Source organism: Vitis riparia, chromosome 2 (genome assembly GCF_004353265.1).
Source record: "Vitis riparia cultivar Riparia Gloire de Montpellier isolate 1030 chromosome 2, EGFV_Vit.rip_1.0, whole genome shotgun sequence".
NCBI lineage: Eukaryota > Viridiplantae > Streptophyta > Magnoliopsida > Vitales > Vitaceae > Vitis > Vitis riparia.
The window spans coordinates 15,551,879-15,579,862 of record NC_048432.1 but is presented as its reverse complement, the minus strand read 5'-3'; the positions used below and the strand labels follow the sequence as shown (position 1 = coordinate 15,579,862).

Genomic DNA, 27,984 nt, shown 5'->3' with positions numbered 1-27,984 from the left:
AACTCATTTCATTTTTGGGGTTAAAGAGGTGGGTGAGCATAACGAGTCTTAGCTATAAGTCACGACTTGGTCAACTCCATTTGTTCATCGTGGACTCAAATTTTATAATCTTCATACATCATATGTTCAAATCCATATTTATTTTCTTAATTTACTAAGTTAAAAAGAAGTTACTTTTTTTTTTCAATTTATTAAGTTTACATGTAAACTCGAGTGAAACAATATAGGTTAAGTGAGAGTGTACTTAAATTTACTTTCTCGATTATTTTATTTCTCTGATTTATTTATTAAGCTCAAGCATAAGCCCAAAAAAGATTATATATGAGAAAGTGTTATTTCGAATCTACGGGAGTATTATGAACCCAAATCTTATAAATTTAATTTTTGAAGAAAATTAGGCCTGTGATGCGGGAAAAAAACTCTTTTAATGCTATGTACTTTCTTTATTAGTGATATGTGCATATTTGTCTTAAAAGAGGGGTAACAAAAACTAAATCCAGTCACTGCCCTGTTGTATAAATTGATTAATTGGGTTGATTTTCTGATTAATTCGGTCACAATATCAATAAGAAAAATGACACATTTCTTTTACCAAATGAAACGAAAGTACTAAAAAAAATCTAAGAATTGATTGACCTAGAGGATTAAGAATATGATTCTATGAAGTTTCCCAAGAGATATACCCATAAAATTATAAAATATGGTATTTGACGGACACAGCAATGCAAAATGTAAAGAGACTATCCAAATTGCAAAGGCCAAACCAGTCCCACCACCAAGCAAAACAACTTCTATTCGCCAACAAAGTTGCAGACAAGCGAAACATAGCAAGTGCCACAAGAGAAATGGAACGACCAAATCAATGTCAACAGCTTCTTCATAAGAATACTTCATTTTTTACTTCACTCGTTGTTGTTGATTGAGCTCAAACGTTGGCGACAATCCCAAAACCAGAAGCAACCAAAGACAGGCCTGTGCCAGTAAAGCTACACAACAGATAGAGCGGATATATCAGAGTACGTATCAATGCTTTGCTTGTATAAATACCTCATAAGTCCTACATTCTTAAGACATCGTCCCTTACGGTTTAGATATGGCCAAGATGGGGCTGTGTACTTCTCTTTTGTATGCTCTTCTCTTTGTAGCATTTGTGATGAAATGCCAGGGTGACGAGAAGAAGGTAGAAATAAATGAGTCTATGGCTTTGATACTCCTTAACTTTTGAATGTAGATATACTATACATGTTTGTGCATTTGATTTCTGAGGAATTGGAGTTTATGCATGTGTAGATTCATGTTGTGTACATGGGAGGTCGGCCTCTGGGCGATGAGCCACTCAGACCAATTCACCACTCCATGCTTGAGACTGTGCTTGGAAGGTTTGCTGCTACTGCTTGCTGCCATTCATATTCTGAAGTTTAGTCCTAGCAGCTAGTTGAAACAATGGAGCCCAAACTTAGAAAGAAACGCGTCATTATTTTCCATGTCCTTTTTTCCCCACCATAATAAAATTGTATTTATACCTTCATTATCTCATTACAGCACTTCATCAGCCAAGGAGTCACTGGTTTATAGCTATGGCCGGAGTTTTAATGGGTTTGCAGCTAGATTATCTGACGAAGAAGTAGGGAGATTATCAGGTGAGATTACCATAAAGAGTGATGAATGAATGAACAAGACGAGTATGTGCTAGTGTTAATACTTGAAACAAATGATTTGTGTTACAGAAATGGAGGGAGTGGTTTCAGTTACTCCAAACCATATATTAAAGCTTCACACAACAAGGTCATGGGACTTCATGGGCTTCAGCAAGGGCACTGTTGGAGGGTCCGAAGAAGGAGAAATCATTGTTGCACTTCTAGACACAGGTTCAAATCTCAAGCACTATTACTTGGCTTCACTCGAATTTCCAGGATAATATTATAAACTGGAGGCTTTTCGTGTTTGTCTATTTATAGGAATCTGGCCAGAATCTGAAAGCTTCAATGATGAAGGATTTGGCTCCCCACCTTCTAAATGGAATGGGACATGCCAAGCTGCCAATTTCACCTGCAACAAGTGAGTACCCTACAATTATTTCCTATGCTAAATTGCCATTAATCATATCACCATTATAACAAAAGAAATAAGAAAATTGAAAAAAAAAAAAAAAGTCAGTGACTCCATCCCTGGTATCAGTCTAAATATTGTAGTATAAGGTTCTATGCAAAGAGGAAATTGAGGTAGAACAGGAGGTTACAGGTTTATTATGCCGTGAGACTTTGGGATAAATGCTTGTCTTTATGGCATATGTCTTCATGGGCTTCAAGACTAATGGAAGGTTTTACAACGCAGCAAGATCATTGGGGCACGATACTACAACAGTGAAGGATATTATGACATTTCAGACTTCAAATCTCCAAGGGACTCCTTAGGGCATGGGACACATACAGCCTCAACCGCTGCAGGCAGGGAGGTGGATGGAGCAAGCTACTTTGGACTAGCTAAGGGAACTGCAAGAGGTGCAGTGCCTAATGCAAGAATTGCTGTGTACAAAGTTTGCTGGTATTATGGGTGTGCTGTTGCAGACATCTTTGCAGCTTTCGACGATGCTATAGCAGATGGTGTAGATATCATTTCAGTGTCTCTTGGAGCTGACTTCCCTTTGGAATACCTCGAAGACCCAATTGCTATTGGATCTTTCCATGCCATGAAATATGGTATCTTAACCTCAAGCTCTGCCGGTAACTCTGGCCCCTTTCCAGTAACAGTTTCCAACTACGCGCCTTGGATACTGACTGTTGCTGCCAGCAGCATTGACAGAAAATTTGTTGCCCAGGTGGTGCTTAGCAATGGACAAGTCTACACTGTGAGTTTGAGATTGAACCTTCTGTGTTTTACTACCTGTAATCAGATTTATATTTGCTGATATCGGTTATTTGTCTTACCTTGGCATAATGAAGGGACTCTCGGTTAACAGCTTTGAGCTCAACGGGACCACATTTCCCTTGATCTGGGGAGGAGATGCTGCAAACGTTTCTGCTGGTTACAGTTCGGACCTTTCAAGATATTGCCTACCTGATACCTTGAACTCGTACAAAATTAAGGGAAAGATTGTTCTCTGTGACACCCTTTGGGATGGTTCTACCGTTCTTTTGGCAGATGGTGTAGGTACAATAATGGCTGATCTAATAACTGATTATGCCTTCAACTACCCATTACCAGCAACTCAAATCAGTGTAGAAGATGGCCTTGCAATTTTGGATTACATCAGAACTGCCAAGTGAGTTACTTTCTGGACTAGCCCTCTTTTATGTTGGCCACTAAGTTTGATTTTGCAATCATGTTAATTAAATAAACTAAACCCTTGTTCAGAAATCCTTTGGCGACTATTCTATTTAGTGAGACTTGGAACGACGTCATGGCACCCAATGTAGTTTCATTTTCTTCAAGAGGACCCAACCCGATCACCCCAGACATTCTTAAGGTGAGCTGATGATTTGCTTATTTTGATTGAATTCAGTGTTTACATGTTGTTCACTCAAGCCCTACCACATGGGTTCAGACGTTAATCTTGGATGCATGATCTACAGCCTGATATAACTGCCCCTGGTGTGGACATCCTTGCTGCTTGGTCACCCGTGGCACCGCCTTCCATCTACTATCTGGACACCAGGAGTGTCGACTACAATATTATCTCTGGGACATCCATGTCTTGCCCTCATGCTAGTGGTGCCGCAGCCTATGTCAAGGCTGCCCACCCCAACTGGTCTCCCGCTGCAATTAAATCTGCCCTCATGACCACAGGTGAAGGATCAGAGATTTAGTCTCAACGTCTTGCCCTCATGCTAGTGGGCAAACTAATTTTTTTGTTTCAATTCTCTCACTGTATCGATGTTTTCATGGATATAGCTCATGTGATGGACCCAAGGAAGCACGAAGACCTCGAATTTGCTTATGGGTCGGGTCACATCAACCCCTTGAAGGCAACAGATCCTGGACTTGTGTATGATGCATCAGAGGCAGATTACATAAGCTTCCTCTGCAAGCAGGGTTACAACACCTCCACACTGAGACTTGTCACAGGGGACGACAGTGTTTGCAACAGCACAGAGCCTGGAAGAGCTTGGGATCTCAATTATCCCTCATTCTCGCTAGCTGTGGAAGATGGGAACCAAATCATGGGTGTCTTCACCAGGACGGTTACTAATGTTGGCTCTCCCAACTCAACCTACACTGCCGGCATGTACATGCCTACCACCCTCAGTGTCACAGTGGAGCCATCCGTAATATCATTCTCTGCCATCGGAGAGAAGAAATCATTCACAGTGAAGGTGTATGGACCTAAGATTTGGCAACAGCCCATCATGTCTGGTGCAATATGGTGGACAGATGGGGTCCATGAGGTAAGAAGCCCACTTGTGGTGTACACATTTCTCCCAGGTGCTGGCTATTCTTCCGACTCCGTGTCTCACAAGAAACCAGTTTTCAAAGGTTCTTCCATCTATCACAAGAATGGGATCCTTGGAAACAACTAAGTTCCATGTAGTCGAGTTTGGAATCCTGGAGAGAACAGATTTTCACCGCCTCTCCTGAAGGGTAATAAAACTTTGGTCTTTTCTTGTTATGGGTTGACGTGGTTGGATCCTCTAGCCATTTGAGGAGGTAAGCTTTGCCTAGGCGTGGGTTGTATCAGAAAGGCAGAAAAACAGTAGAATAAAATCAAACTAATAGGTCATTATGACTTGTTTGTTTCCAGTGAATTGGTTATTGTAGGTGTGGTATTTGTGACTTGTCTGTTTCCAGTGAATTGGTCATTGTAGCTGTGGTGTTCCCTATGATTTAATAAGTCAAATCTGTTCCTATTTCTTGTGGTGGATAAGTGGATTCTTGATCCAATCTTCAAACACAGAGTAACTCCTACTTCCTAGTACCAATAAAACTATAACACATATATGAGTTGATAAATCACATCCCAACTAATTTATTCATGATCAAGTTAAATATAAATACAACAACCGAAAACATATTACGCTCAATCATTCATTTCACTTGGGAAGAGGCAACCATGGATACCAAGATTACTTCAACCCACATCAACAAAATGTAATAAATAGCAATAAAGAAACTGAGAGTTATAAGCCTAACCGCTTCAAGCCCCTGTGGCCTTCTGATTTGGCTTGAACACGTATTTTATGAGGGACTCCTTGATGGACATGAGCTCGGGGAATTCCTTCTTCAATTTGCTGGCATCAAGCTCATTGTTGCTCCTTGGGGCAACAATCACCTTAGCTTGCTCCTCGAGAGTGAAATTCTTCCATGCAAAATTGGGGTCAATATAATCCCGATACATCTCCAAAATCTCATTATGGCTGACCACTCCAGGATTTGTGAAGTTCCAGATTCCGGTGAGGTTTCTCTTTGCCATCTCAATGGAGATGGGAAGAAGCTCATCCAATATGGTCATCGAGTTTGGAATATTAACCACCTTTTCATACCGGGTGATTTTCGTAATGAAGTTGCGAGGGTTGGATAAATCGGATGAGATGGGCATCCTGACACGCAGCGTGCATACATTCTCATAGTTCTTGAGCAAATCTTCCACCTTTTAGATACCAAGAAAGGAAAATCACTGTTAGGAGGACTAATTATCATGCCAACCACACTTCCATTACTGCCTAGGCGACATAACAATCATACATCAGTATATCATTGACTAGGAATAAAAACATCAATGATGATGATACGGATTCGACCTACAATCTTTCAGGAAATGACTTAATAAATATCCTTCAATATTAAGAATCCATTCAAGAAAGAAATACAAGAGGTAACACCACTGGCACATGGGTAACGTTTCACAAGTTTCCGGCTTATGTAAGCAGCTGGACGTCTATACTCTTAGCTCGAGACAGCATCACGTGACTGTAAAAGAATCATTGCTCTTACACGTTGTAAATGTAAAGGCACGCAATTTTGAAGAAACAAACCAGATCCAGACGCAATATGACAGATCCGATACATAAATTTAGATGATTTATCAGGCATCTATACATCAAATTCAGATTCTATAGCCCCAGGAAGAACCCAATCTTATCCAAGAAATGCATTTTTGCTTGAGAGATCTACCAAGACTTCATGTAGAGACTAATGCAAAATCAAAATTGGAATGAACACAGAGTAAGATGAGTAACAAATCCAAATGAAAAAATGGCAAAATTTTAAACAACTCAACAGACTCACCATGGCCTTGGTCTTGGAGTAGAAAGATCCGATAAAATTGGGCGTATCCTCCTCCTTGAACCCGACACCTGACCCCAGCGGATGATTCGCATCGTACTCGAATATACAGCCGGTGGCATAGTTAATCAACACCAAACCTTTCTCTCTGCAAACATCCGCCAGCGTTAAGGTCCCCGCCACATTGGTCCGGATAGTCTCTACCTTATGCGACTCGCACCAATCCACGTTCGGCCTGCCAGTGACTCCGGCGGCGTTGAAAACATGTGTGGGCTTCACCGACGCCAGATCCGCCTCCAACGACGCCCTGTTCTCGAGCCTCCCTGAGCCGTAGCTGTACTCCAGCCCTTGAGCTTCGCACAGCTTCCCCAACAGGCCACCGATCCAGCCGGTCCGACCATAGATCAGAAACTTCAAATTCCTGTCCGATGCCGCCGCGCCGTTTGCCGGAAAACCCATTGGAGAGAAAGAGAGTGTGTGTGTGTGAGGATGTGAATAAAAAATGAGAGATGAGATCTGAGACTCTGAAAGAGGGTGGTATTACAACTTATATATAGAGATATATTTGGAGTCGAGGGTGAAATTGTGGTGTTGAGGAAAGGTTAAATTGATGAGTGTGAGGCTACTGACAAGGACGTGCTTCCACCTGCTTTCCAATCGGTCATCCTTACATTTTTTGTACTTGGATTTATAAATTTCGAATCTCCAAGAACGGTGGCAGGCTGGCAGCCCATGTGCGTCTCTATGGAATGGAGTATGGTATTCTCGGTGCACCCAATGTCACATGTATCTTCCTTCCCACTCGCGTTTTTAAATAGAAATATTTTATTAAAGGGCATAAAAATAATTTCCACACCGGAAAAATTACACGTCAGCCAAAATGATTTGATGCGAAAAAAATTACCTTAAAATATTTTTAAGCGGCAAGATTACGTGTCCCGTCAATATTTCCCACCTTAAAATACAAATCTTATTAATATTATTAAAATACTTAAAATATCTTTCTTATTCTTCTCCTTTTTCTAAAAATTATTGCCAATTATTTTTAAAAATAAATTTTTATTTATTGTCATAAATAAGAAAGACAATTTTATCCATACCGTTTTCAAGGATAGTTTATAAACTGCCCTTAATTTTTTCCCATCAACGACCGAATACCCAAGCCCCCATCATCTTTATTAAATTTTTGTACACGTCTTTAGATTTGAGTGGGTCAAAAAATGCGGAGAGAATAGAAATAATAATAAAAGAAATGTTAGTCTTTGTAATGGTTGGTTACGTCAGAAAATAGAAAAGGAATGATTTTATTCCCCTTGCCTTCTCCTTTTCCTTTTTCCTTTTTTTTTTTTTCTTTTTTAACCTTTATTTGTTTTTTTTTTAATAAAAATTTAAATTTAAAATATAAAATTTAAAATATTTGTTTTTTAACCTTAGCAAGACTTCTTAAGACATCTTGACAAGAATCATCCGTTTAAAACCAATAATAGCAGTAATAAACTTAGACATGTTTTACATTTTCTATGTTGAGGTGGGGTGGTCCAAGACTCCAAACACCCACTTTAATGGAGGTGCACAGGCTACATAAATCCACATCCTGGACATAACGATCGGTTGGGGTGTCGGCAAACAACCGTCAATATAATGCGTAGCGGTCAAAAGTATCAATGGAGTAAAAAACACTGAAGATTGATTGTGGACTTTGGCTTCATTCATTTGTGAGGCACATACTCTGGTCCTTATTAGTAGTAGCCACTGAGGGATTATATGGTGAGATTTTCTTGAATGGCTGTAAAAGTCCCCACTATGTTCCCACCGACATCTGGAAATGTTTCAGACCCAGGAAGAGGCCTCACCTTCCCTGTTCTCTCCACTTCCACAGGGTACTTCAGAAGGTGTCCCTTCATTTCTGTTATTTGATCTGCTGCAAACTGCCTCCAGTTGAGCTCACCCAAGGACCTCAGCCGTCGAACACACTCAACACTTTCTGGTTGCTTGAAACATTCCTCCAGTACTCCAGTGTGCTCTGCCCATAGTGACATCCTATATCCATATATCTGCATTTGGTAGATACACTAATCAGTTGGTTATGTATTTGATTAGTAGATATCAAAGCAAAGGTTCCAGGTATTCAGGGTTTATCTAGCAATGATCAGACAACTTGTAAGATGAACATAAGTCCATTAATGGAGAAAAGTTCAGACACCAATTTCATCTAAGGATGGTTTTCTTAATGGTTGCACAAATGTTTTGCCATCATATGTTTCTACCATGGATTTAAATTCTATAAACTTTCAGCTTTAAAGTCTAACTTGAAACATGCATCATCAGTCAGACAGCAAGATATATGAAGCTTACTTGACCATGTGGGCTAGACTGTTTTCTTGCCCAGGTATGATGAGGCTGATAGGCACCCATTGCAATTTCGGTGTCTCTGGTTCCTTCCATGGAACGTTGATTGATGTTTGCAGACCCTATTATCACGTATTCATCATCCACTATCATTCCTTTTGAATGGACATAAATCATGAAGCGTCTGCTTTTACGAGCAAGTGCCTGGATAACCAACATTCATGACATTTTTCAATAGCAGAATTCAAGGCAGAAGTATGAGTGGGAAATTCAGAAACAATAACATCTGAAAACAAGATATGAAACTGTATTAGGGGGTAAGTAGATACTTGAGGGGTGTTTGCTGCGGATTGATTTCCTGCATTTGAGGTGTCAACTCCTTCCTCGCGATTCCCCAGGCAGAAGAAATTTAAATAGTCTTGTGGATGATATTGGTTCTCAAGCCCAACCTCTTGCAGTGCCTTGTAAACCATTTCATACATCATTTGCATTGTTTTGTGCTGCACAATCAGCAATAACATCATTTAAGCAAGAAGCAGAACTACAAATAGTGATATATCATCCCAAACTTTAATGTCACATCTCATTACCATTTCTTTGACATAGTAAAATTACAATTAACTTGAAAATTGATTCATATGTGACAATCTCATGGAAAATGAGAAGAACTTAAATTATTTATGTCAAAAGGTTCCTAAGAATCATCTGACAGAGAAGCTGATTTTATGGAGTTCTAGGGCTATCTGATAAAAAAAAGATGTTAATTAAGCACTGAACAGTCAAAAGAATCTTTAATTGAAGGGATGTAAGCTTATTTGATATTAAAGGCCAGAACACAAGGCTTAGCACTGGATATTGAAAGACAAACAACAAATTAGAGAACTAATGCTTTCCCTAAGAAGTCAAGCAATAAGAGTCTCTGACATTTCTACCAACAGTGTCAATACACATGAAGGCAGTAATGGTTCACTGTCTGGAATATCACGAAAGAATCTATGAAAACCTAATATGCATTATAATTTCCAAGGACTGTGACTTCCATGAACTTCAAAGAAATTAAGGTACTCTCCACTAGGGCCAAGTGGGAGATTTCATGGAAATTTAGTAGCTCCAGAGTTTTATATATCCAGAATAGGGCCCCATGCATGGTTGTGTTCCATGGGATTATGAGGCGCAACTCAGACAGACACACCCTTACGGGTCAAACTCCCTCAAATATTATCTGTTTTGGGCCAATAACTCTCATGGCTTTAAAACACATTTACATAGTTAGGAGAAGCCCACTACATACATAGTGCTCAAGAACTTTTTCTTGTATCTGATGTGGGATATCACAAACAAAGCGATATTCACATCATGTGGAGCAATTTGAATTTCATGGGAAATGCACCCTCAGTCATTACAGAAAATATGCTGATGAAGCATAACAATCTGCAGTAGTCCTACAATCATGAAAGTAAATAAGACATCATTCTTTTGTTAAGATGAATATTCTATAAGCTGTCATGATGCCTCATTGATCTATTTCCACCAAGGTCAGATGCATTTTCTGAAGAAATACTTATAACATTATTGAAGCCTACCTGCCAAAAAAGAATCCTCTGTGTAGGAGTACTTGTAGGAACGCCCTCTGGCCACATTGGGATAACAATATATGCAGAAAACCTCTCTTTTGCTCTGATTTTGTTAGCGATTTTGAGAGCAATTTCCATAGGTATTAAATTGTTTGCACCTGCAAGTCAGCATTATGCTTAAATTGCTTCTATTGTGCAAATGCCAATTGCCAATAAAATCAGTATAACATTGATTATTACAAGAGCCAAACATATGCTATCACATCATAAGGTTCCAAGCATGAACTATGTCTTCTAAGTAATTGAGTTGAACATGACGAAACAATATAACAATATAGTGAGCAAGGATACCACCTACTTGCGAGCCATCCTGTGTGAAGGAAGAAAGTAGAATATCCAACTAACCAATATGAAATATAATTAATAAATTGCAATCCAGCAAATAATTTAGCTTTGTGGCACCAAGCATAACTGCCATGACACTGACCACCTCTTTATAAAATGCATAAGCTTGGCAAGGTGCAATGAGGACACTCCCATTTTGGCTTTTAATCTCTCAAACACCTCATATCCAAAACAACATTGAGAGACATGTATATCCTCAATTGTCACTTTCATTCCACTCTTTATAGGTAACCATGTCAAACACCGCTTATCTATGTTGGGCACCAATTACAAGGTTCTTTAATTTTGTTGCATACTTCAAAACCAATATCAAGGTAGTGAAACTTGAAAACCTTACTAACATTACTTCCTCAAACCACCATGAGGAAATACAGTGTAATAGCTACCATGAAGAAAACCTCTATCTGGATCAAAACCAGACAATTTACTCTAAAGCATTAACAGTTACTCACCTAAGTCTTTGTAAGAAGCCCAATTATAAGATGACCCGAGGAAGTACTGGTTCTCAATATAAATGAAATGCTGAGCAGCACGAATAGCCTTGACATATGCTGTATGTATACTCATGTCTATCAGTATATTTTTCCCACAAACCAGGTTCTGTTACAACATAGTTAACACAATAGTTAATTAACCATTACTAAGAAACAGTATTAGAATGACATGTTCACTCAAGTGGAACAAAGTGGCCAAAATTTTTTCTCACCTTGCTTGTAGCTTCCTTTGGTTCCTTAGGAAAGCCTTCCACAGAAGTGGAGTCAATCGAACGGAAGACCTTCAATTGTTCAAAAAGTCAGTCAAGTGAGATAGAGCATTCAATATATAGCCAGGTCTTGCAAAGGATCTGATGCAAACAGACAACTGGCATCCAAATTACCTGGACATGCCAAGCTTCTGGATCGTTTTCATTTGGGCAGGAGGCATCTGCCATCCCAATGATGTCGGAAATTCTCTCAAGCTTGAGTAAAGCATCATCATATGATGATGCTTTCAGCTTTTGAAGTCCACGGGGTTTAGAAGCCTTTAACCAGCGCTCCTCAAAATTGGTGAGGATATCATATGCTGCAGGACCATCAATTCTACAGTGCATATCATGCCAGGGTTCTCGTGGACATCCAGTAGTAGGCCCCTATTCAGGTAACAAGATAAATAGTTTAAAATTAAAGAAAGAATAAACAAATATGACAGCAGCAAAATCTGATTAGTAGCAACTTAATTAGCCTAGTTTTGATTGATTCCATTACACCTCATAGCACAGTGCTTCCAAGCTTTTTTTCTTCATTCTAGTAAATTGGAAGCCAGATATTAGGAGCTACAAGAACATACCCCTTGCTGTTTATTATTCATGATATGGTATGTAAGATTTTAACATGTGTTTATGGTAACAACAGCAACAATAATAAGAAAAGTAATGAGCAACATATTGCTTCATAGACAGATCATGCACTATGAACCTTCCACGCTTGATCTAAGTGCATTTCTATCAAATGAACATATGGATTTATAACATGTTCTCAAACTAAATTATCAGGTTTGGCCTATTAGATAATTTCATTCAAGAACTATGCAAAAAAAATAGCCCTATGATCATGAAAGATTTGAAAAAGAGCTCATAAGAGACCTATTAAAGGCAATTTTTTTCTCATTATATGGTTTCCTTCAATATTTTCATTTCATGTAGCAAATTTTCGATTAATATAAGCTCAATGAGAATTACCAATAATAAACCAACTACTAAGATGTATAACATATCCAATTTGGAATATAACAAAGCAACCAACTAAGCATCCAAGTGCTGTGGCCACTCTTACATGTTTCTGTGTACCTGTTAAACTAGCAGAATGTCAAGGAAGGGACAGAGAAGTGAAGAATATAATTCCCAAATGTGGAGCAAAAACTAAAATCCTGCATCAACAAAGAAATCGATTGAATTATTACCGTGAAATTAGGATTATGGTAGTCATCTTGATGAACCGTTTGTAATGTTTTAAAAATATGATGCTGCGGAGTATCATATCGCCCCGCACATAAATCAAGACCTCCAATGAAAGCAATAATGTTTCTTTTATAATGACCTGCATCAGCATCCACAATCACAGTCTTCTGATGATGGGTATAGATTGTCCCAACTTCCTGAAAACACAAATAAAAACCAGAGGTTCAACAAATTTTCCATGGCAGATAGTGAACTGGAATGTACAGGCATCAGGAAGCCTCATATACAGGTAAACAAAAGCAATGCAGGTAAGTTAAGCAATAATACAGCCCTTTCCAATATTATTGTTTTTTTTTTTTCACATTGGATATAGCTTATGAAGCTGTTGGCAATAATCTCTGGGCATGTACACACCGTTGGATTTTAAAACAAGTATCACATTTTCCGAAGATCTAGATGTAGGGGCATGGACATTACTGTCTGATAAGAGACGAGACCAATTGATATCAAACCTGTTGTTTGATCCAGCTATGTCCTTTTCCAGCAGATCGAGGGCAAAGTAGCACCTGCACAGAAGAGTGCTTGAAAAACCTGCGAGTCTCCTCATCATATGTTTGCATGATCCCATCCTACATATCACAAATTTTTTAAGTACTCAGTGAAAGATAATCAAGTTGCCTATTTAATTAGGTGAGCAATGTGGAAATAAAAAGTAGATGCATTAATGGCGACAAGTTAGCAACCAAATAAGAATGTTAAGATTACTGAAAATAAAGTATCAGGAAGAAAACGATAAAAGCATAAAACACTACTTATCAACACAACAAAGCCTTATCCAACACAAATCATTTCTCACCATTCTATCCATCTGGGGACATACAGAAGGAAGGAATAAAAATAATATAAAGGTAGAAATTGTGCAGAGTGCTGTAAGGACACAATACAATCATGCTAGCATAAAACATTATGTAGTTTGGGCAATCTCTTTCAATCTTTCAACTGCTCTACAAATGACAGTCTTGTACCATGTCATACTAAAAAATGAACCTTTTAGGAATACAACCAAAAGCCAAAGATTGATCAGCACAGTTAAGCGTGATGAGCTTATTCGAGGAATGGACAAGAACCACATTGATGCAGAGGGTACCCAGGATTGATTGGATCTAATACAAAAATAGTAATATCAGTGTTGACTACACAAACTAATATTTAGGCTCTTGTACCTGACTAATGATAAAAAAGTTTACAATGAAATGACAGAGATAAAAAGCATACGAACAATTTCAAAATCCTAAACCTAAATAGACATAAGTTATAAATACTCAGCCATCTCATAGGAGAGTCTAGAACTCTCCAACAATTACCACACCCCGAATTTTCACTATATTAATAAATTTTTTAACCACCTTCTGAAGCTAAACAGTTATATTTCAAACTAGCAGAAACAGCCACTACAGGTCTCAAAAAGATTTTTCAAGCAGTCAAAATAAGGAGATCACTCAAAATATAGAAATGTTGACAAATTTATGGCCATACAAAGCTGACCACATTGCATATGCACAAGGAACAAGCATGGAATTTATGTCATTTTCTTTTGCAATATATTTGGTTCATTATTTAGACACCTAACTCCAGCCTGCCCTTCATTCCAGTCCCACTGATACAGCTCAGACTACTGTAATCTAATCCTGGAGATTGCTTTAGAAACTTTCTAGAGTAAACTTCAAATATAACCCCATAATTTTAAGATTTCATTGTCATAACATTGTAGAATTTCCCTCTAAAAGTTAACCACATATGACACAAGTTGACTTGTACCTGAAAACTCAGGTCACATCCGACCATACAACATGACACATAAGTTGATATTATAGGAAACTTCTCTGACATCATTGATACTTATTTCAAAAAAAAATCTGGTTTATACCACCTTCTAAGCATGAAACATCATATTTGACAGGCAATGTATCAAGGTAGCCTTTTAATATTTATTCTACTTTGATCTGTAGTGGGACAAACATGTAAACAGGTATTTTACCCAATCCCTTGTGTAAACATCAAACATAATCAACATAATAAGCAAACATTCCGATACTGTTAATTGTACTTCACCAAAGGAGAAGTATTTGCATGTCTGTCTTAAATAGTTCATAAGTATGATACACCAATCACACTTCCACCTCATATACACACTGACACAGAGAGAAAAGAAAAAACCATCATTCTCAACATAAAAACAGATAGTATAGAGGCTAAAAACAACATTATTTTTACTGTTCACTTGCAATTAAATCACCAGCAAGCATTCCTATATTATCAGAACCAAACTAGTGGCCATTCCCTTTTCAGTGGGCAGGCAAGATCAAACCAGCAAGCCCATCCCCATAGCACATAGAATCAACAGACTGAGAAAAGAATAACAAATTTTTGGAGTAAAGACGTTTTAAAGAGAGAAAAAATTCTGAAGTAATGACATTTAAAAGAGAGAAAAGAAATGAAACCAAGTATGAGAATTCAGCTATGGTTACATTTTGTACACAATAAAGAAAAGGAAACATGGCATGACATTAAATCCAAATTAGACTACTAAAAGACTGAATCATAACTAAAGAAAGTTCTTTCGTTCCTTACTGTTTTATAACCCAGAATGCTTCGAGAAGTAGGATCATCCCATACAAGGAGCAGCACTCTAACACCTTCCTGGGACTTGGTCTTCAGAAGGTGCCCCAACATGAATTCTGTTGAATTATCAGTATCTCGTATCAGTCTAACACTGTGGTACACAGACCATCCTGTGATGTAGATCAGACGACGAGCCTGACTTATTGCTTGAAAGATGTCATGCCAACATTTCCCATGCTCAAACTGGACATCATTATCAAGCTTCAAATTTGGAAGGCAGCCATCATGGACATGGGCATCTTGATAAAGTGTGACTTTGCTGCCGGTTCTAAGGGGAAAGTATGTACCAGGGACCCCAGTGTATTCAGGACCTGACCCTACACCAAATTGGTAAAGGGTCACCTTTTCAATTGGTGTGTACTGGATTGATAGAGTCAAGACAGCTCCAGGCTTACAGGGCTTCCCACTCCCATTAAGGATTTGAAAAGTTCCTTCAACTTTTGAACCCGAGTATATCTGCTCCACCGGGATGCCAACAGCCCCTATAATCTGAGAGCCCACAACATCACTGTCTTTCACAACAAAGTGCACTTCTGCAGCATGATGTGCAACAGGAACATAAAAATGCTGCATCCAAACAGGGTTTTCAGAATTACTAATCACAAAAGTCCTCCCAATCACAGCCCCACTTACAGAAATTGTGACATACGGATCACTGGTTATCTTATGAGGCTTGTGCCCTTCAATCGTTGGGGCAGATTTCACTGAGAATCTGCCAAACATGTCTGATAGAGATCTATGAAACATGTCCATGTTAGGAAGGGTTTTGGCCTCCTTGACCCAAATATCTAGATTCCCATGTAGAAGAAAAAATTTCAATGAGCCCTTAGCGGTAGGAAATGGCACAATTTCTTGACCCTGACTATAGCCATCAGAAGGCGCTGAATTGACATATGCTGATTCAGCCATAGAACAAGACTGCTAGCTACTTGAAACTTTGATATATGTAATGAAGAAGCAATTCTGGCTCTAAATGAATGAATATGAATGACAACAGCCTTCAAAGTTGTGATTTGATCTAGAATTAGAGAATTTTGATCCAATGGAATTCAGATTAGCCCCACGAATTGGAGTACCCAGATGTTTAAACCACGAAATGAAAATCAAGATTTTACTGAACTCCAATTTCTGTAAACACTGGATTGAAATTTCATAGCCACCAGGCAAAGAACTGGCACCTAAACAAAAACAGGGCAGCTTTTCAGAATCTGAACTAAATCTCAATAACAACAGATTTAGAGTTGAACTGGCAGGAATGCTAAAGAGAGAAGAGGGTTGAACCCGTAAAAGTAAATCACAGCGGGATATCAAGAAATTGTGAGAAGAAATCTCTAAATCTAGTACTGAACGGAAATATTTGGCATGTTCTTTTTGAATACGCACAATAAGAACAACAATTGGATTACCAATCTAGAGATTAGGTGTGGACCCACTTCCAATAAACTTTCAACTGTGGAATTCTCAATATGAATACGCAAATGTAAATCCTTTTCTTGGGTCTTCTTTGTTCTTTCTATTGACAAGTTTCTCCCAGATTCTCTACTCAAATAAAGATTCCAAGGCGTCCGCTGGCCAATAGAAGAAAACCAAGAGCCGCTTCTCCTTGGAAAGCTCCGCAGACAATTTTCCATCATTTGTATCATATTTTCCCGTCAAACGAAAATTAAAACAATCTGTTTCCAGGGTTCCCACAGGTTTGGCCAGAAGGTGGAGCCCTTTTGATTAAGTAATGACGTAGTTTGGCTGTCGCGAAAGGAAAATTGAAAGAAAAAATTTTAAAAAATGCGGTCAGCTACGACTTTCAAATTGGTTTTGGAGGCATTTGAAGAAGACGAATGACATCATGGGCCCGGTAACCCGTACCCTTTTGGGCCGGTCTTGGCCTTTAATACAATATAAGCCCGTAGGTTAGAATGGGCTGGGCTGTGAAAATGGATGAAATGTACTAAAATTAATTTTTTAATTATATTTATAGACCTTAGCATTAATAAATGGCATTAAAAAATATAAATGGAAAAAAGAAGTCATAATTTTGATAGTCCATTCTTAATTAACAACTTGGGGGGAAGGCAAAAAAAATATTATTTTAATAATGGTATGAACATGACTTTTTTTTTTTTTTAAATAGTTGGGTTCAACAGTATGGAAGAATAATATGATCATATATTATTTTAAATTTATTTGATTTGGGCATTATTGGGATTCATTCCAATGTGGTGTCTAGAACCTATGTATTCATTTGTCAATGTTCGACTTACGGTCCATTCATATTTTAGAATAGCCCCTTGTATCTACATTTCTAATTTGGATCAATATGACTTTATTATAATCTTCATAATCATGGGTATAATTTATGTGGGCAGGTAGCTTGAGCCAATTGGAACTCAATAATGTTTGGGAGGGTTTGAAAACCTATTTTTAATGCTTGGATTAGGTTTGATCGAGGGTTTAGTAATTTAAGTCAAATCCGGACTAAATTTAACATTTTATAATATTTGTAATTTATATTTTATATATTAGTTTGGGTTGGACTCGGGTTAGGTGCAAACCCGACCCAACCTAACTCGATGCCTTTTGATAATGCAAATTAATAGGAATAAGGTCAACAAAATTTCCTGAAATTAATTGTAAGTTTGGAGTAATGGTGCAACCCAATTTATCCTTGACTGAGTCTGGTCATGGCTAGAAAGCAGAAGGGCGTGTGTAGTCTGTAGCGTACGTGGACTGGCCATTGACTGTCCTGTGAGTCATCACTGACTGGCGGCTTTGGATGGGGGGTTTCTGCGAAGTCAGAAACTGCACCTCTTTTCTTCCAAGGAGCCGTCCTTTTTCACATTTAGGGTATTAGGGTACAAGCGCAGACCCGTTTCCCAAACCGAAGACTACTTTTGAATTTTCCCAGATCCAACCCTGACCTCCTCTCGTCTCTCATGCATTCTTCATGCAAAGCAAATATACCCCATTAACTCACCATTTCTTCTTCGCTGTTGGAAAACGCCTAGAATTCTTAATTATTATAATTTTTTTTTTAAATATTGTATAGAATGTTTATCTGGTTTTTATATTATTGTAATATTATAATTTTTTAGTTATTGTCACGAGAAAGAGATGTATTTGTAAAAATTATATGAGACCCATGGAGATATGAGAAAGAATGAAATAGTAGGAGAGTCATAGACTCATGATTTAGAGTATGGATATAAGTAGAAGAATTGAGAAAAACCAATAATTATACGTAATATTTTTTATGATATAGTGGAAAAATTATTTCTTGAACTACATTAAAACCTAGTAAATCATTGTGTTAATTATTTTATTTTGTGTTTTTAAACTAACATTACTATCTTCGCCCACTTTCATTTTCATTTTGATTTTTCAAATCAAGATATTACAATATTTGGTCTTCTCTACTAATGAAGTAGTCTATACAAATTTGTGTGAAAAGGTTTAGAATTGTTGCAACAATTTGTTTCAGAGGTAGCAGTAATCAACCAGTAGGAGGAAAATAAGAATTTAAGAGAAGAAAGAGTAAGGTAAAAAGGGAGGTAATGGAAAGCATCTTACATTTGTTAAAAAGTTAGGAATCTACAACCTTATATGTATGCCCATATATTAATTACATTCTGTACCTGATCTCTAACTTCCAGGGGTTGTTTCAAACTCCCAGCTTCAGGTGTTTTTGGTTTTTTTGTTTTTGGTCTAGAGAGTTATCTGCATGCCCAGGAGGTTACATAAGCAGCTGCTATATTGACACACAAGTATGTTCTTCATCTTGCCGTTTTTAGTATGAAATTAGATGATGATGACGATGATGATGCTGATCTCTCTACCTCTTGCGCTTCGACTTTAAGGCGGTCACCGACTGAGAATTACTGTGCCAGTTGCGCTTCCTTTGGTTGATGAACCAATTGTTGATTTGCTTTAGCTGCAACCCCGTCTCCTCCACTAGTTTTGCCTTGTCATCTTCCTGTAAGAATGCCTCAAACACTTGAACAATTTGTCTTAAACAAATCACTCAAGTTAAGGAAATGGGCAAATTGAGAGCTTACAGTTGGGTATGGCCACTTTGAGTGTTGCTGCCACCAGCTTTTCAACACGGAGGTTGTGTCTCCTGGTAGCTTCCCTGCCCTTCTTTTTCTGAGAATTTCCTCTCTCACATCCTCGATTCTTGATTTGAATCCCTGCAGAACATTTGAGGAATTATTGTATTATGACTCGAGTTACCCAGTAACCAGGAGAAGAGCAAGATGAGAGAAGATGAATATTGAAGAAAGAACATCACCTGCTTGAGTTCAATCTTCAGTTCTTGCCGTACTCTCTCCATGAGAGTCCTTTCAGATTCAGTTGGCAGCAGTGGACCAAACCCCATCATGTCATGCCCGTCACCCCCTCCTTGATCTAATGAAAAATCCATCTGCATCTCCTCCTCATCGTCAGACATGGTTGCACCACTCCCCTCTCCCAGACTCACCCCTGAAATTATATTTTCACTCAGTCACCAACCAACTATATTGCATGCAAGCCCAAATATCTTACTACATATTCTCAATAATGCCATGTCCCTATGAGACTATCTCTAATAATTTCTGCAGGTCATGCACAAGAACAATCTTTCAGACCATGTTTTCATTTTTGCATGTCCTTAATCGCTATAAAAAAGCCAAAAAAAAAAAAAAAAAAAAAAAAAAAAAAGGAAGTTAAATATATGGAAATGAAAGATACCTCAAACATGAAGCTATGATCACAGCATTATATATCCATAGATTTAGTATGCAAGCAGGTACCAAATAAGCATGTTGAGTATATTTGATAGAATAACTTAAAAATTAGACTTAAGTTATTTTTCTAAATCAAGATAGTTATGTAGTCTTATTGCAGATAACTCTGAAGTCTCAGCTTCTTATCAACTCTCTAGCTACTGCAACCATCAAGTCTTATCTCCATTATTTTTCCAAGCAAGGTTCATTACTTAATACTAATGAGGGTAACTTTAATATTTTAATTAAGAATTAAATACTAAGTTTTAAGTCATATACTAAAGCCAAACATCCTAAGTCATTATGTATTGAATCTGATTCAAATGTTAAGTTTTCATGTGCACCAAACCTCATCTAATTCTACAAAATCAAAGAGAACTTCCTTCTTGGAAGGTAGAAAAAAATGGAGAAAATGGGAACTCTTTGTGCATTCTATCAAACCCTTAATCTTAATATTACTCATGCAACAATACTGCAGATAATTTAGAAGAGCTGATTTAAATGGTGGCAAAGGAGTATGGCACAACAATAGATTGGTAAGTCAAAATCACTAATCTGGAATATTTGCTCATAGGGACATACCTATCCGGATAGAGCAAATTTATTTATCATGTCATGTTGTGTTAAGTCAAACAATAGGCCAAGATGATTCAAAATATTAACTTAAGATGATAGGCAATATCAAAGTGATTTTTAACAAAATCACTACTAAAATGAGTATTAAACAATCTTTAAAAGTTTGTCAAATCCTTGATTCCTACGAGGAAGCACTTCTCAAACAGATTCAATCCAACACTTTAACATATATGTTTTCCAAAAATCATTTTCTTTTTTGTTATATGTAACACATTACTTAAAACACTTTTGAGTTTATGTTGAAACAATAATTAAATCTCCCTCAAAAAGTTTTTAATAAAAACATTGCTAATAAAAGTTCTACAAAGTAAAATCATTGTTACCAAAATCAACTCCTAAATGGGTCAAATGTTCACCATGTAAAGAATGTGTACATGGAAAAAAAAAAAAAAAAAAACCTAGGTAAAGCCTGACCAACTAGGAGGAAATGTCATTTGTGAAATAAAACTTAAATATAACATTGTCCTCTATGATTTTTGCCTCGAAAAAGAATAGGGAAAAATAAGATTTGATTGAAGTTGGGCTACATATTGGGCTGAGAAGCATGTTTGGGGGAATTGGTCAATGTCTACTTTGTGTTGGGCTGAGCTAAACCTACATTTAGACTTCAGGCTGAACTCATCTGGGTTGACCTCAAAGCCTGACCCACTAAGAAGTACAAGTTTTTGTTGTCCAATGATTTTCTGCTGTATGGGTATAAACAAATAACTTTTCTAAAAATTTTTGAGGACTGGATTGAATTTTTGAGAAGGAAAAAAAAAAATTTAACAAAATGTCTAAAAATAACCAAAAATAATGAAGACAAATAAGGAAAAGAGCCCAAGCCCATATAACTTAAATCATATATGTCAATACAGGAATGGATTGACATTTTAAAATACTTGTCCCCTGTATCTTTTAATTCTTAAAAAGCAATCCAATAAAAGGAATTAAAGTGGCCACTTATAATTAGGTTATCATCATTCAGACATGCAGAGGGTCTCATTGCCTAGTTGTTTGTCTTCACAATCAAGCAACAAGGAAAAGGTAGAAGGAAAAAGTTATAAATTTACTCCTATTGATTGGTCTATAACTAATTTAAATTGGAATAAATTTGTCCATCTACTACATGAGTCCAAAATCAATGAAAAAGCAATAAGAAAAAAGGAACAAGAAGTAAGCAACATCAAATAAGTTTGAAGATCATAAAGTCATATTTCCATCATTTCTCCTAACTTTTCTTAACTTAAAACCTAAGCATAACTAAAACTTTTAGCTTTGTTATGTTTCCTATTTTTTAAATATAAATTTACAATCAAATAATCAAATGAGAAGTTGATTTTCTTTCCTAAAGAAAAAAAAAAACTTATTTTTTTATTTTTTATTTTTTATTTTGAGATAATTATGACTAGACTATGATCCAATATTAGAATCAAGAGGTGTTGTGTTTATACTTCATACCATTTCTCAACTATATATTTGCATTGTCTTGTCTATTGGTATAAGGTAGGGTATGCATCCTCTAGTATTTCTTTTTATGTTTCCATTTTCAAAAGTATTATATCAAGGATATAATGGGTTGAAACTTGGAAACTTATTTTATGAAGTGTTTTCATTGCTCAATGAGATAGAACTCCCACCCCTCATTAGGCAATGACATATGAAAGGTATACAAATCCATGGTTTGTGTGCATGCCTTATTTTTTCTATTCAAACATGAGAAGTGTATCATTCTTTTGTTGTAACAAAATTCAAACTGTATATATTTCATAGAATGAAAATAAAAGGCTCAAGGAATTAATAAATAAATAAATAAATAATTGACTTTTATCATTAGTAAACTTTTACAACATGCATTACAATAAAATATGTGGGAAAAATCCATTTGATTATGATGAAAACGTAGTATATATACACATAAAAAAAACTGTTTGGCTATGAAGAAAATGTGGTACAAAAAAATTATATTATTGGTTTGGAAAAACATTGACCTCTAATTAAGTTAGCCTAATAGAAGTGTTCATTTTCTTGAATTTGTTTTTTGATCTCTACTCTTATTCTTGACCAAAGAACATGGAATATAAAAAATAATTATATTCATATGTTTGTAATTTCTTTCTCTTTTTTCTCAATAAATCAATGGAAAACAAAATAAAGCAATTTTCTTCAAAAGAAAACTCTGAACTGATAAAAATAAAAATAAAAATAAAAAATAAAAAATAAAAAAAGAGCTTCCATTTAATGTGGTTTAATTCACTATGAAAACAAGTAGTAGTGGAAGGGACATGACTTTGAAACCACAGATTTGCACATCATCCACACGTAATTAGAAAGTTAAAGATAGAGAAATGTTCTATTCCCACATGCATTGAAGTGGAATCCAATCCCAATCCTTCCTTGAATATGTTAACAAAAATCCAACAACATGTAAATAATAGAGTTTTGAGGTGAGACAATTAGGTGTATGCATTTTGGCAATGGTCTTATGTCTAGATGATGAGATAAGAGTGAAAATTTTAAAGAATTGAGGCTTGTTTGGAAAATTTTTAAAATATAATTTTTAAGAAGAGTTCTCAGTTGTTTTAAAGAATAAAATTCTATTTAAAAACTCAAATATAAACTTTTTTATCTCGTTCTCTACCAAGGTATTACCAAAGTTATGTGCAATTGTTATTTATAACATTCTAAAAGAAAAAAAAAATGCTTTCCAAACAGAACTAAACCTCTCCGGATCACATATCAAGACATATAGGACCAGTTTGGTTTCCAATCCATTTAGCTCTTTTACTCATGTAAGTATGTATGCAAATAAACAGTTGACACATGCAACAAACCTGTACAAACTTTATAAGACATGAAAAATTTTGCTAGAAGCCTAGAATATGTTTGATCCTCTTAACAGAAATAACATAATCTTTCAAGAAATTAAGATTAGTTCATATAGCTTTATAGCTATTGTATTGGCAAATAATCTCTTATCAACTCATCCATTTGTAAATATTCTTAATATAGAACATATCAAATTGTTTCTTGTTGATTATACTTGTTGTTTTCAATGTATTTAAAGTGGCCTTCCTTCTCATTTTTCCCTTTCCTTGAATATGGTTTGTGAATGAGCAACCCACTCACGAATATTTCAAGCTCAGCCTATTCATTGTCTTGCTCAAGTGCCTTTGCTAGCCTAAGGAACCCAACCTTAACTTGGGTTTGGTTTCTACATTTCTTCCCAAACTTAACTTGAGCAACCTCACTTCAACGGATCATTTATTGAATATTAAAGTAGATTAACTTTGTGAAGTTTAAGATTAGGCAAATTACAATGAATTAATTCAAGAAGCTAGAGGTGCCTCACAAGCTAAATTACAATGACAATAAATCATATATACTTGGATATAATTGATCAAGTCATAGCTCCCTTTGCTTCCAAGAGAAAAATGACCTAGGTCCCAAACCCATCTCCCATGGCTCATGATCAGATGATAATAATTATATTCTAAGAACATAAGTATCCAAACACATTAGGAGGTTTCTAGGTTTCTATTTTTTTTTCTTTAAATCCATTTCCTTTATTGTTTGTTGCACCAAAACCACTGGAGATTTAGTAAGGAGATAGATCTAAATTTTTATATTAATGGAATGGGAAAATATAACTATTCTACAGAAGTGTACTTGTAGTGAAGAAATCATCACCAGTGCCCAAGTTGGAGTTCATTTGAAAAGGAAATAACTGGATATGCAATAGGTTTCAATCAGACCAACCCAACACATCCAATCCAACACAGCATATTAATGGTGTGTTTCTTTCCTTACCTATACAACATCAACTAGTACTTCCCTTTCCTAGTGAACTAGCTAGGATCTGAGCTCTCAATATAGGCCATAAATTTAATGAACTATGTCTGAAGGAATCATAACCTCCTGATGAAAGGACACTGAAAACACAGTGGAATCCCTATGCATGATGAGCAGAAGAAGAATTTCTCCATCATCTTTATTCCAGCCCGTAATCTAAGCTCAAATTTTTCTGAAGGGAGGCCCAAACCTTACAAATACCTAGTGCATGATCTTATTCCTTCATTCTATTACCATATGTCTGTGCCCTTAAGGACAGATACATGGACCCAAATCAATGAATGATGCAGCACTAGGAAATAAACAAGAAGATATAAATGCTATGTTATCTCATTTTAAATGAGAATGATCCCATCTTCCAACTAAAAACAATGATGATTGGACAAAAAGAAAAGTCTCTGAAACTCAAACAGCGGAAGGCAACAAACAGAAGGAAAACACATTGGTCTTGCAAAGAGAAAAGTGATGATCATGATGAATAAAAACTAAAAAGTATTCTAGAAACCAAATATTCGAATGCAACCTTATCGGTTGTTGGTTGGTGTTGGGTGGTGTTGCCACTCCTTTGTTTCCTTCCATCACCTAACTTATAACTAACCCCTTTTAACTATAAACTATCATTTTCCTTTGGGTAGGCCCCAAACACAAACACTGCACCCACCCCTTGCACGGGTACACAAACATACAATAACCCCAAATATCTTTTCTTATCTTCACGCCCACCAAACGTATCAAACCTCAAAAAACAAAAACATTTCCATCCAAAGCAAATGAACCAGCTAAATTGATATGAAAATATCTGGAAATCTGGCAATCATATATGTGGGAGAGGGAGAGAGGGGACGTACCAGTGAGGGCTTGTAAGGTTTGTTCTATCTCACGGCAGGCCATGACAGCTTCAACAGCATGGACTCTGACATGTTGTTGAAGCTGTTCTTTGAAAGTACACAAGACTAATAAATATTGCGACTGTAATAACAACACCCACAAAGCAAAACAAAACCAGGAGAGAAAAAAAGCTTATGTTAAACTCCCAACAAAGTAATGGAAACAAGAAGATAGAGGGAGATGAAAAATGGGTGTTGGCAGAAACAGTGTACCAAGAAGTTGTCGAGCTCTTGCCTCTCATGGGGTGAGAGGGAGTTGCCGTGGTGGTGCTGCTGCGACGCGTAGGAGCGGAGGAGGTGATGGGACTGCGTCAGCTGCGCGTCGATCAGCGGCAACTGATCGATCGGCGTGGCCACACGGAGACACGATACATGAGCTGCAAGTAGCTGCTCATATAGTGGGTGTGTGACGATCTCCGCCTTGAGCTGGCGCTGCTGCTGATCACCGTCGCTCAAACCACCAATTCCGCCACCACCCATCATTCCCAAACCCGGTTCCTGCATATTGGTTCTTGTATTTTTGAATCAAAGTAAAGTGTTGCTGGTGGGTGGAGAAAGCTGAGAACTAGTGAAAAAGGAAAAAACAATTAGAGGAAGAAAGGAAAAGCGAGGGGGAGGGGTGTAGGGTTGAGAGGTTGAGGACCACAACAGAGGAGAAGGGGGTGTGTCTCTCCCTTATAGTAGGGGGAGGGGGTGGTGATGGTGGTGGAGAGAGAAAGAAGATAAAAAAGCAGACAGTTTTCTCGTTATTGGTGTAAGAAGAGAGGCCGTATATCGGGATCTGAGACACAACTTTCTGCACCACTTCTGTAGACACACAGATTTTACATACACAGAGAAAGAGAAAGAAGCAAGCAGCATCCAGATGAGAGAGAGAGAGAGAGAGAGAGAGAGAGAGAGAGAAAGAGAGAGCTTCCACAATTTTCAAATATAAATAGAGGGAGAGAGATTGAGAGAGAGATGAAGAGGCCAGGGGCTATAGAATCATTACCATGAAGGGAGAGAGGAAGAAAGAAAGGGAGAGAGAGAGAGGTGTGACTGTGAGGTAAAGCGATCAGAGATAAAGCTGCCTCTGTGGCCTGACAATTTGATTGCTTTTTCCTGAGTTTTCTTTTTTTCCTTTCATTTTCCCCCTCTTTTTCCTTGATATTTTTTCTTGACCCAAACTAAAGTCTCTGATCAAACCAAAGCTTGAATTTAAGTAGGGTTTAATTAATTGTAGCCACCAACTGTGAATGGGGGTGATGTGGGCAGTCCACCATTTTTTTTTCTTTTTTGTTAGAATCTGATTTTATATTATATTATTGGATTGAGTCTTTGAGAGGGTTGAGGAGGGTGATAATGGAGGAAGCACTGTTTTCAATTAGGACAGTTACCCTTCATTGGGCATCACTGTTTAAAGCTAAAGCTATGCTGACTTCCCTCAAAAGATACCCCCCCTTAATTTTCAGGTGAACATTTATTGCCCTCCAAACTGCCTCCCCTATGTACCCAATTCCATACCTTTCTTCTTTTATCATCATTATTATTAATTAGTAAATAATTATGGGCGTATGGAAAAAGAGAAGAAGAGAAGAGTCATTAAAGGGGGGGTGGCTCCAACCAAAATGAGGGTGGTTATGTATTGCAATTTAAGAAAGTCGGCCGAGGGTTGAGCTGTCACTGTACCGTCTCCCCATAGTCAATTTGGGTGGTGTTTGCTTTTTCAGTTTAGTCTCTTTTCTACGTTTTTCTCGTTTTTATTTCCCCTTTTTTCTTTGGATTTTGAAATTTACTCTCATCTGGTTGTTACCTCTCCAAAATGACTCGCCACCCACTCATTCGTATTTTTGTATTTTTTTTTTTATATTCAAACAAATATTTGCTTGCTCCCACTCTTTAATTAATCATTAATTTTGTTATAAATATTTATATAATAAATGCTATAGATATTTTTCTATTTCAAAGTCCTAAAAAACATATTTATCATAACTTTAAAATATATTTATATTATTAAGAATCATCCATACATATATAATGTTAAAAACTTTTTTTCCTATTCGATATGAAATATCACATATCCTACGAAATTATAGAGTCAAATAGACAAATAACTCTCACGAGGTCAAACAAACTTTCACACCAAAATCCAAAACTTAACTCTGATATTGAACTATATAAATATTATATGTTTTAAATTCATAACTTTAAAACGTATATATATAGTTAAAAGAATGTATATTTATATAATATTAGGAATTTTCTCTATTATCTAATGTGTAATATCGCATATATATTACATTTACTTAAAAAAGAAAATTGATGTGTCCGTAATTCATCATTTTCCTTTTTTTGTAATAAAAAATTATATATATACTTAGGCTAAATTTGGGGTTAAGCAAGAGACGGTGGTAATATATATATTTTTTATATTTTTGAGTTCCTTTTGTTTGAAGTGGAAATGTTACGTTGTAAGCAAGGAAAAGAACAGGTGCCAATATGGATGTGTTTGGAGGCTAAGGTGATGTTTTTCTCAAATTTGTGCAATTTTTCTCTTGCCTTCTCTTTCAAGTAATTATCCAAAAATAAATAAATACTATTTCATGTCATTTACCGGTTTTTATAATAACATACACGCCAACTTAAAAGTTTTGGTGGTTACTTTTTAAAGTCATGTCTTAGTCTTAAAAATTTTTTGGAATATATAAAAAAAATGTCAAAATTTTAAT

At 36.7% G+C, this 27,984-nt stretch overlaps 4 protein-coding genes across 4 annotated transcripts; 1 reads left to right on the top strand and 3 right to left on the bottom strand.

Annotated features, from left to right (window-relative positions):
* The first annotated feature begins 1,074 nt into the window (after positions 1–1,074).
* Positions 1,075–4,754, top strand: LOC117932422 (cucumisin-like). Its single transcript, XM_034853670.1, has 10 exons — positions 1,075–1,180; positions 1,291–1,379; positions 1,543–1,640; positions 1,728–1,868; positions 1,959–2,058; positions 2,335–2,848; positions 2,943–3,262; positions 3,355–3,466; positions 3,573–3,786; positions 3,892–4,754. Exons 1-10 carry the CDS (start codon positions 1,094–1,096, stop codon positions 4,515–4,517), a joined length of 2,301 nt encoding a protein of 766 aa, XP_034709561.1. The 5' UTR covers positions 1,075–1,093; the 3' UTR covers positions 4,518–4,754.
* A 181-nt stretch (positions 4,755–4,935) lies between these two features.
* LOC117932414 (bifunctional dTDP-4-dehydrorhamnose 3,5-epimerase/dTDP-4-dehydrorhamnose reductase) lies at positions 4,936–6,760 on the bottom strand. The gene is made up of 2 exons (XM_034853658.1): positions 6,223–6,760; positions 4,936–5,584 (listed from the first exon to the last, which is right to left on the bottom strand). The coding sequence occupies exons 1-2, from the start codon at positions 6,676–6,678 to the stop codon at positions 5,132–5,134; spliced, it is 909 nt and encodes a 302-aa protein (XP_034709549.1). The 5' UTR covers positions 6,679–6,760; the 3' UTR covers positions 4,936–5,131.
* A 912-nt stretch (positions 6,761–7,672) lies between these two features.
* On the bottom strand, positions 7,673–16,855 carry LOC117926746 (phospholipase D beta 1-like). Its single transcript, XM_034846027.1, has 11 exons — positions 16,572–16,855; positions 15,115–16,343; positions 12,996–13,112; positions 12,486–12,680; positions 11,425–11,676; positions 11,254–11,322; positions 11,000–11,147; positions 10,152–10,300; positions 8,898–9,068; positions 8,575–8,772; positions 7,673–8,273 (listed from the first exon to the last, which is right to left on the bottom strand). The coding sequence occupies exons 2-11, from the start codon at positions 16,072–16,074 to the stop codon at positions 7,980–7,982; spliced, it is 2,553 nt and encodes an 850-aa protein (XP_034701918.1). The 5' UTR covers positions 16,075–16,343; positions 16,572–16,855; the 3' UTR covers positions 7,673–7,979.
* Positions 16,856–18,662: 1,807 nt separating this feature from the next.
* LOC117926752 (homeobox protein HD1) lies at positions 18,663–26,419 on the bottom strand. The gene is made up of 5 exons (XM_034846040.1): positions 25,490–26,419; positions 25,238–25,358; positions 19,448–19,638; positions 19,215–19,346; positions 18,663–19,132 (listed from the first exon to the last, which is right to left on the bottom strand). The coding sequence occupies exons 1-5, from the start codon at positions 25,778–25,780 to the stop codon at positions 18,992–18,994; spliced, it is 876 nt and encodes a 291-aa protein (XP_034701931.1). The 5' UTR covers positions 25,781–26,419; the 3' UTR covers positions 18,663–18,991.
* Positions 26,420–27,984: the final 1,565 nt, after the last annotated feature.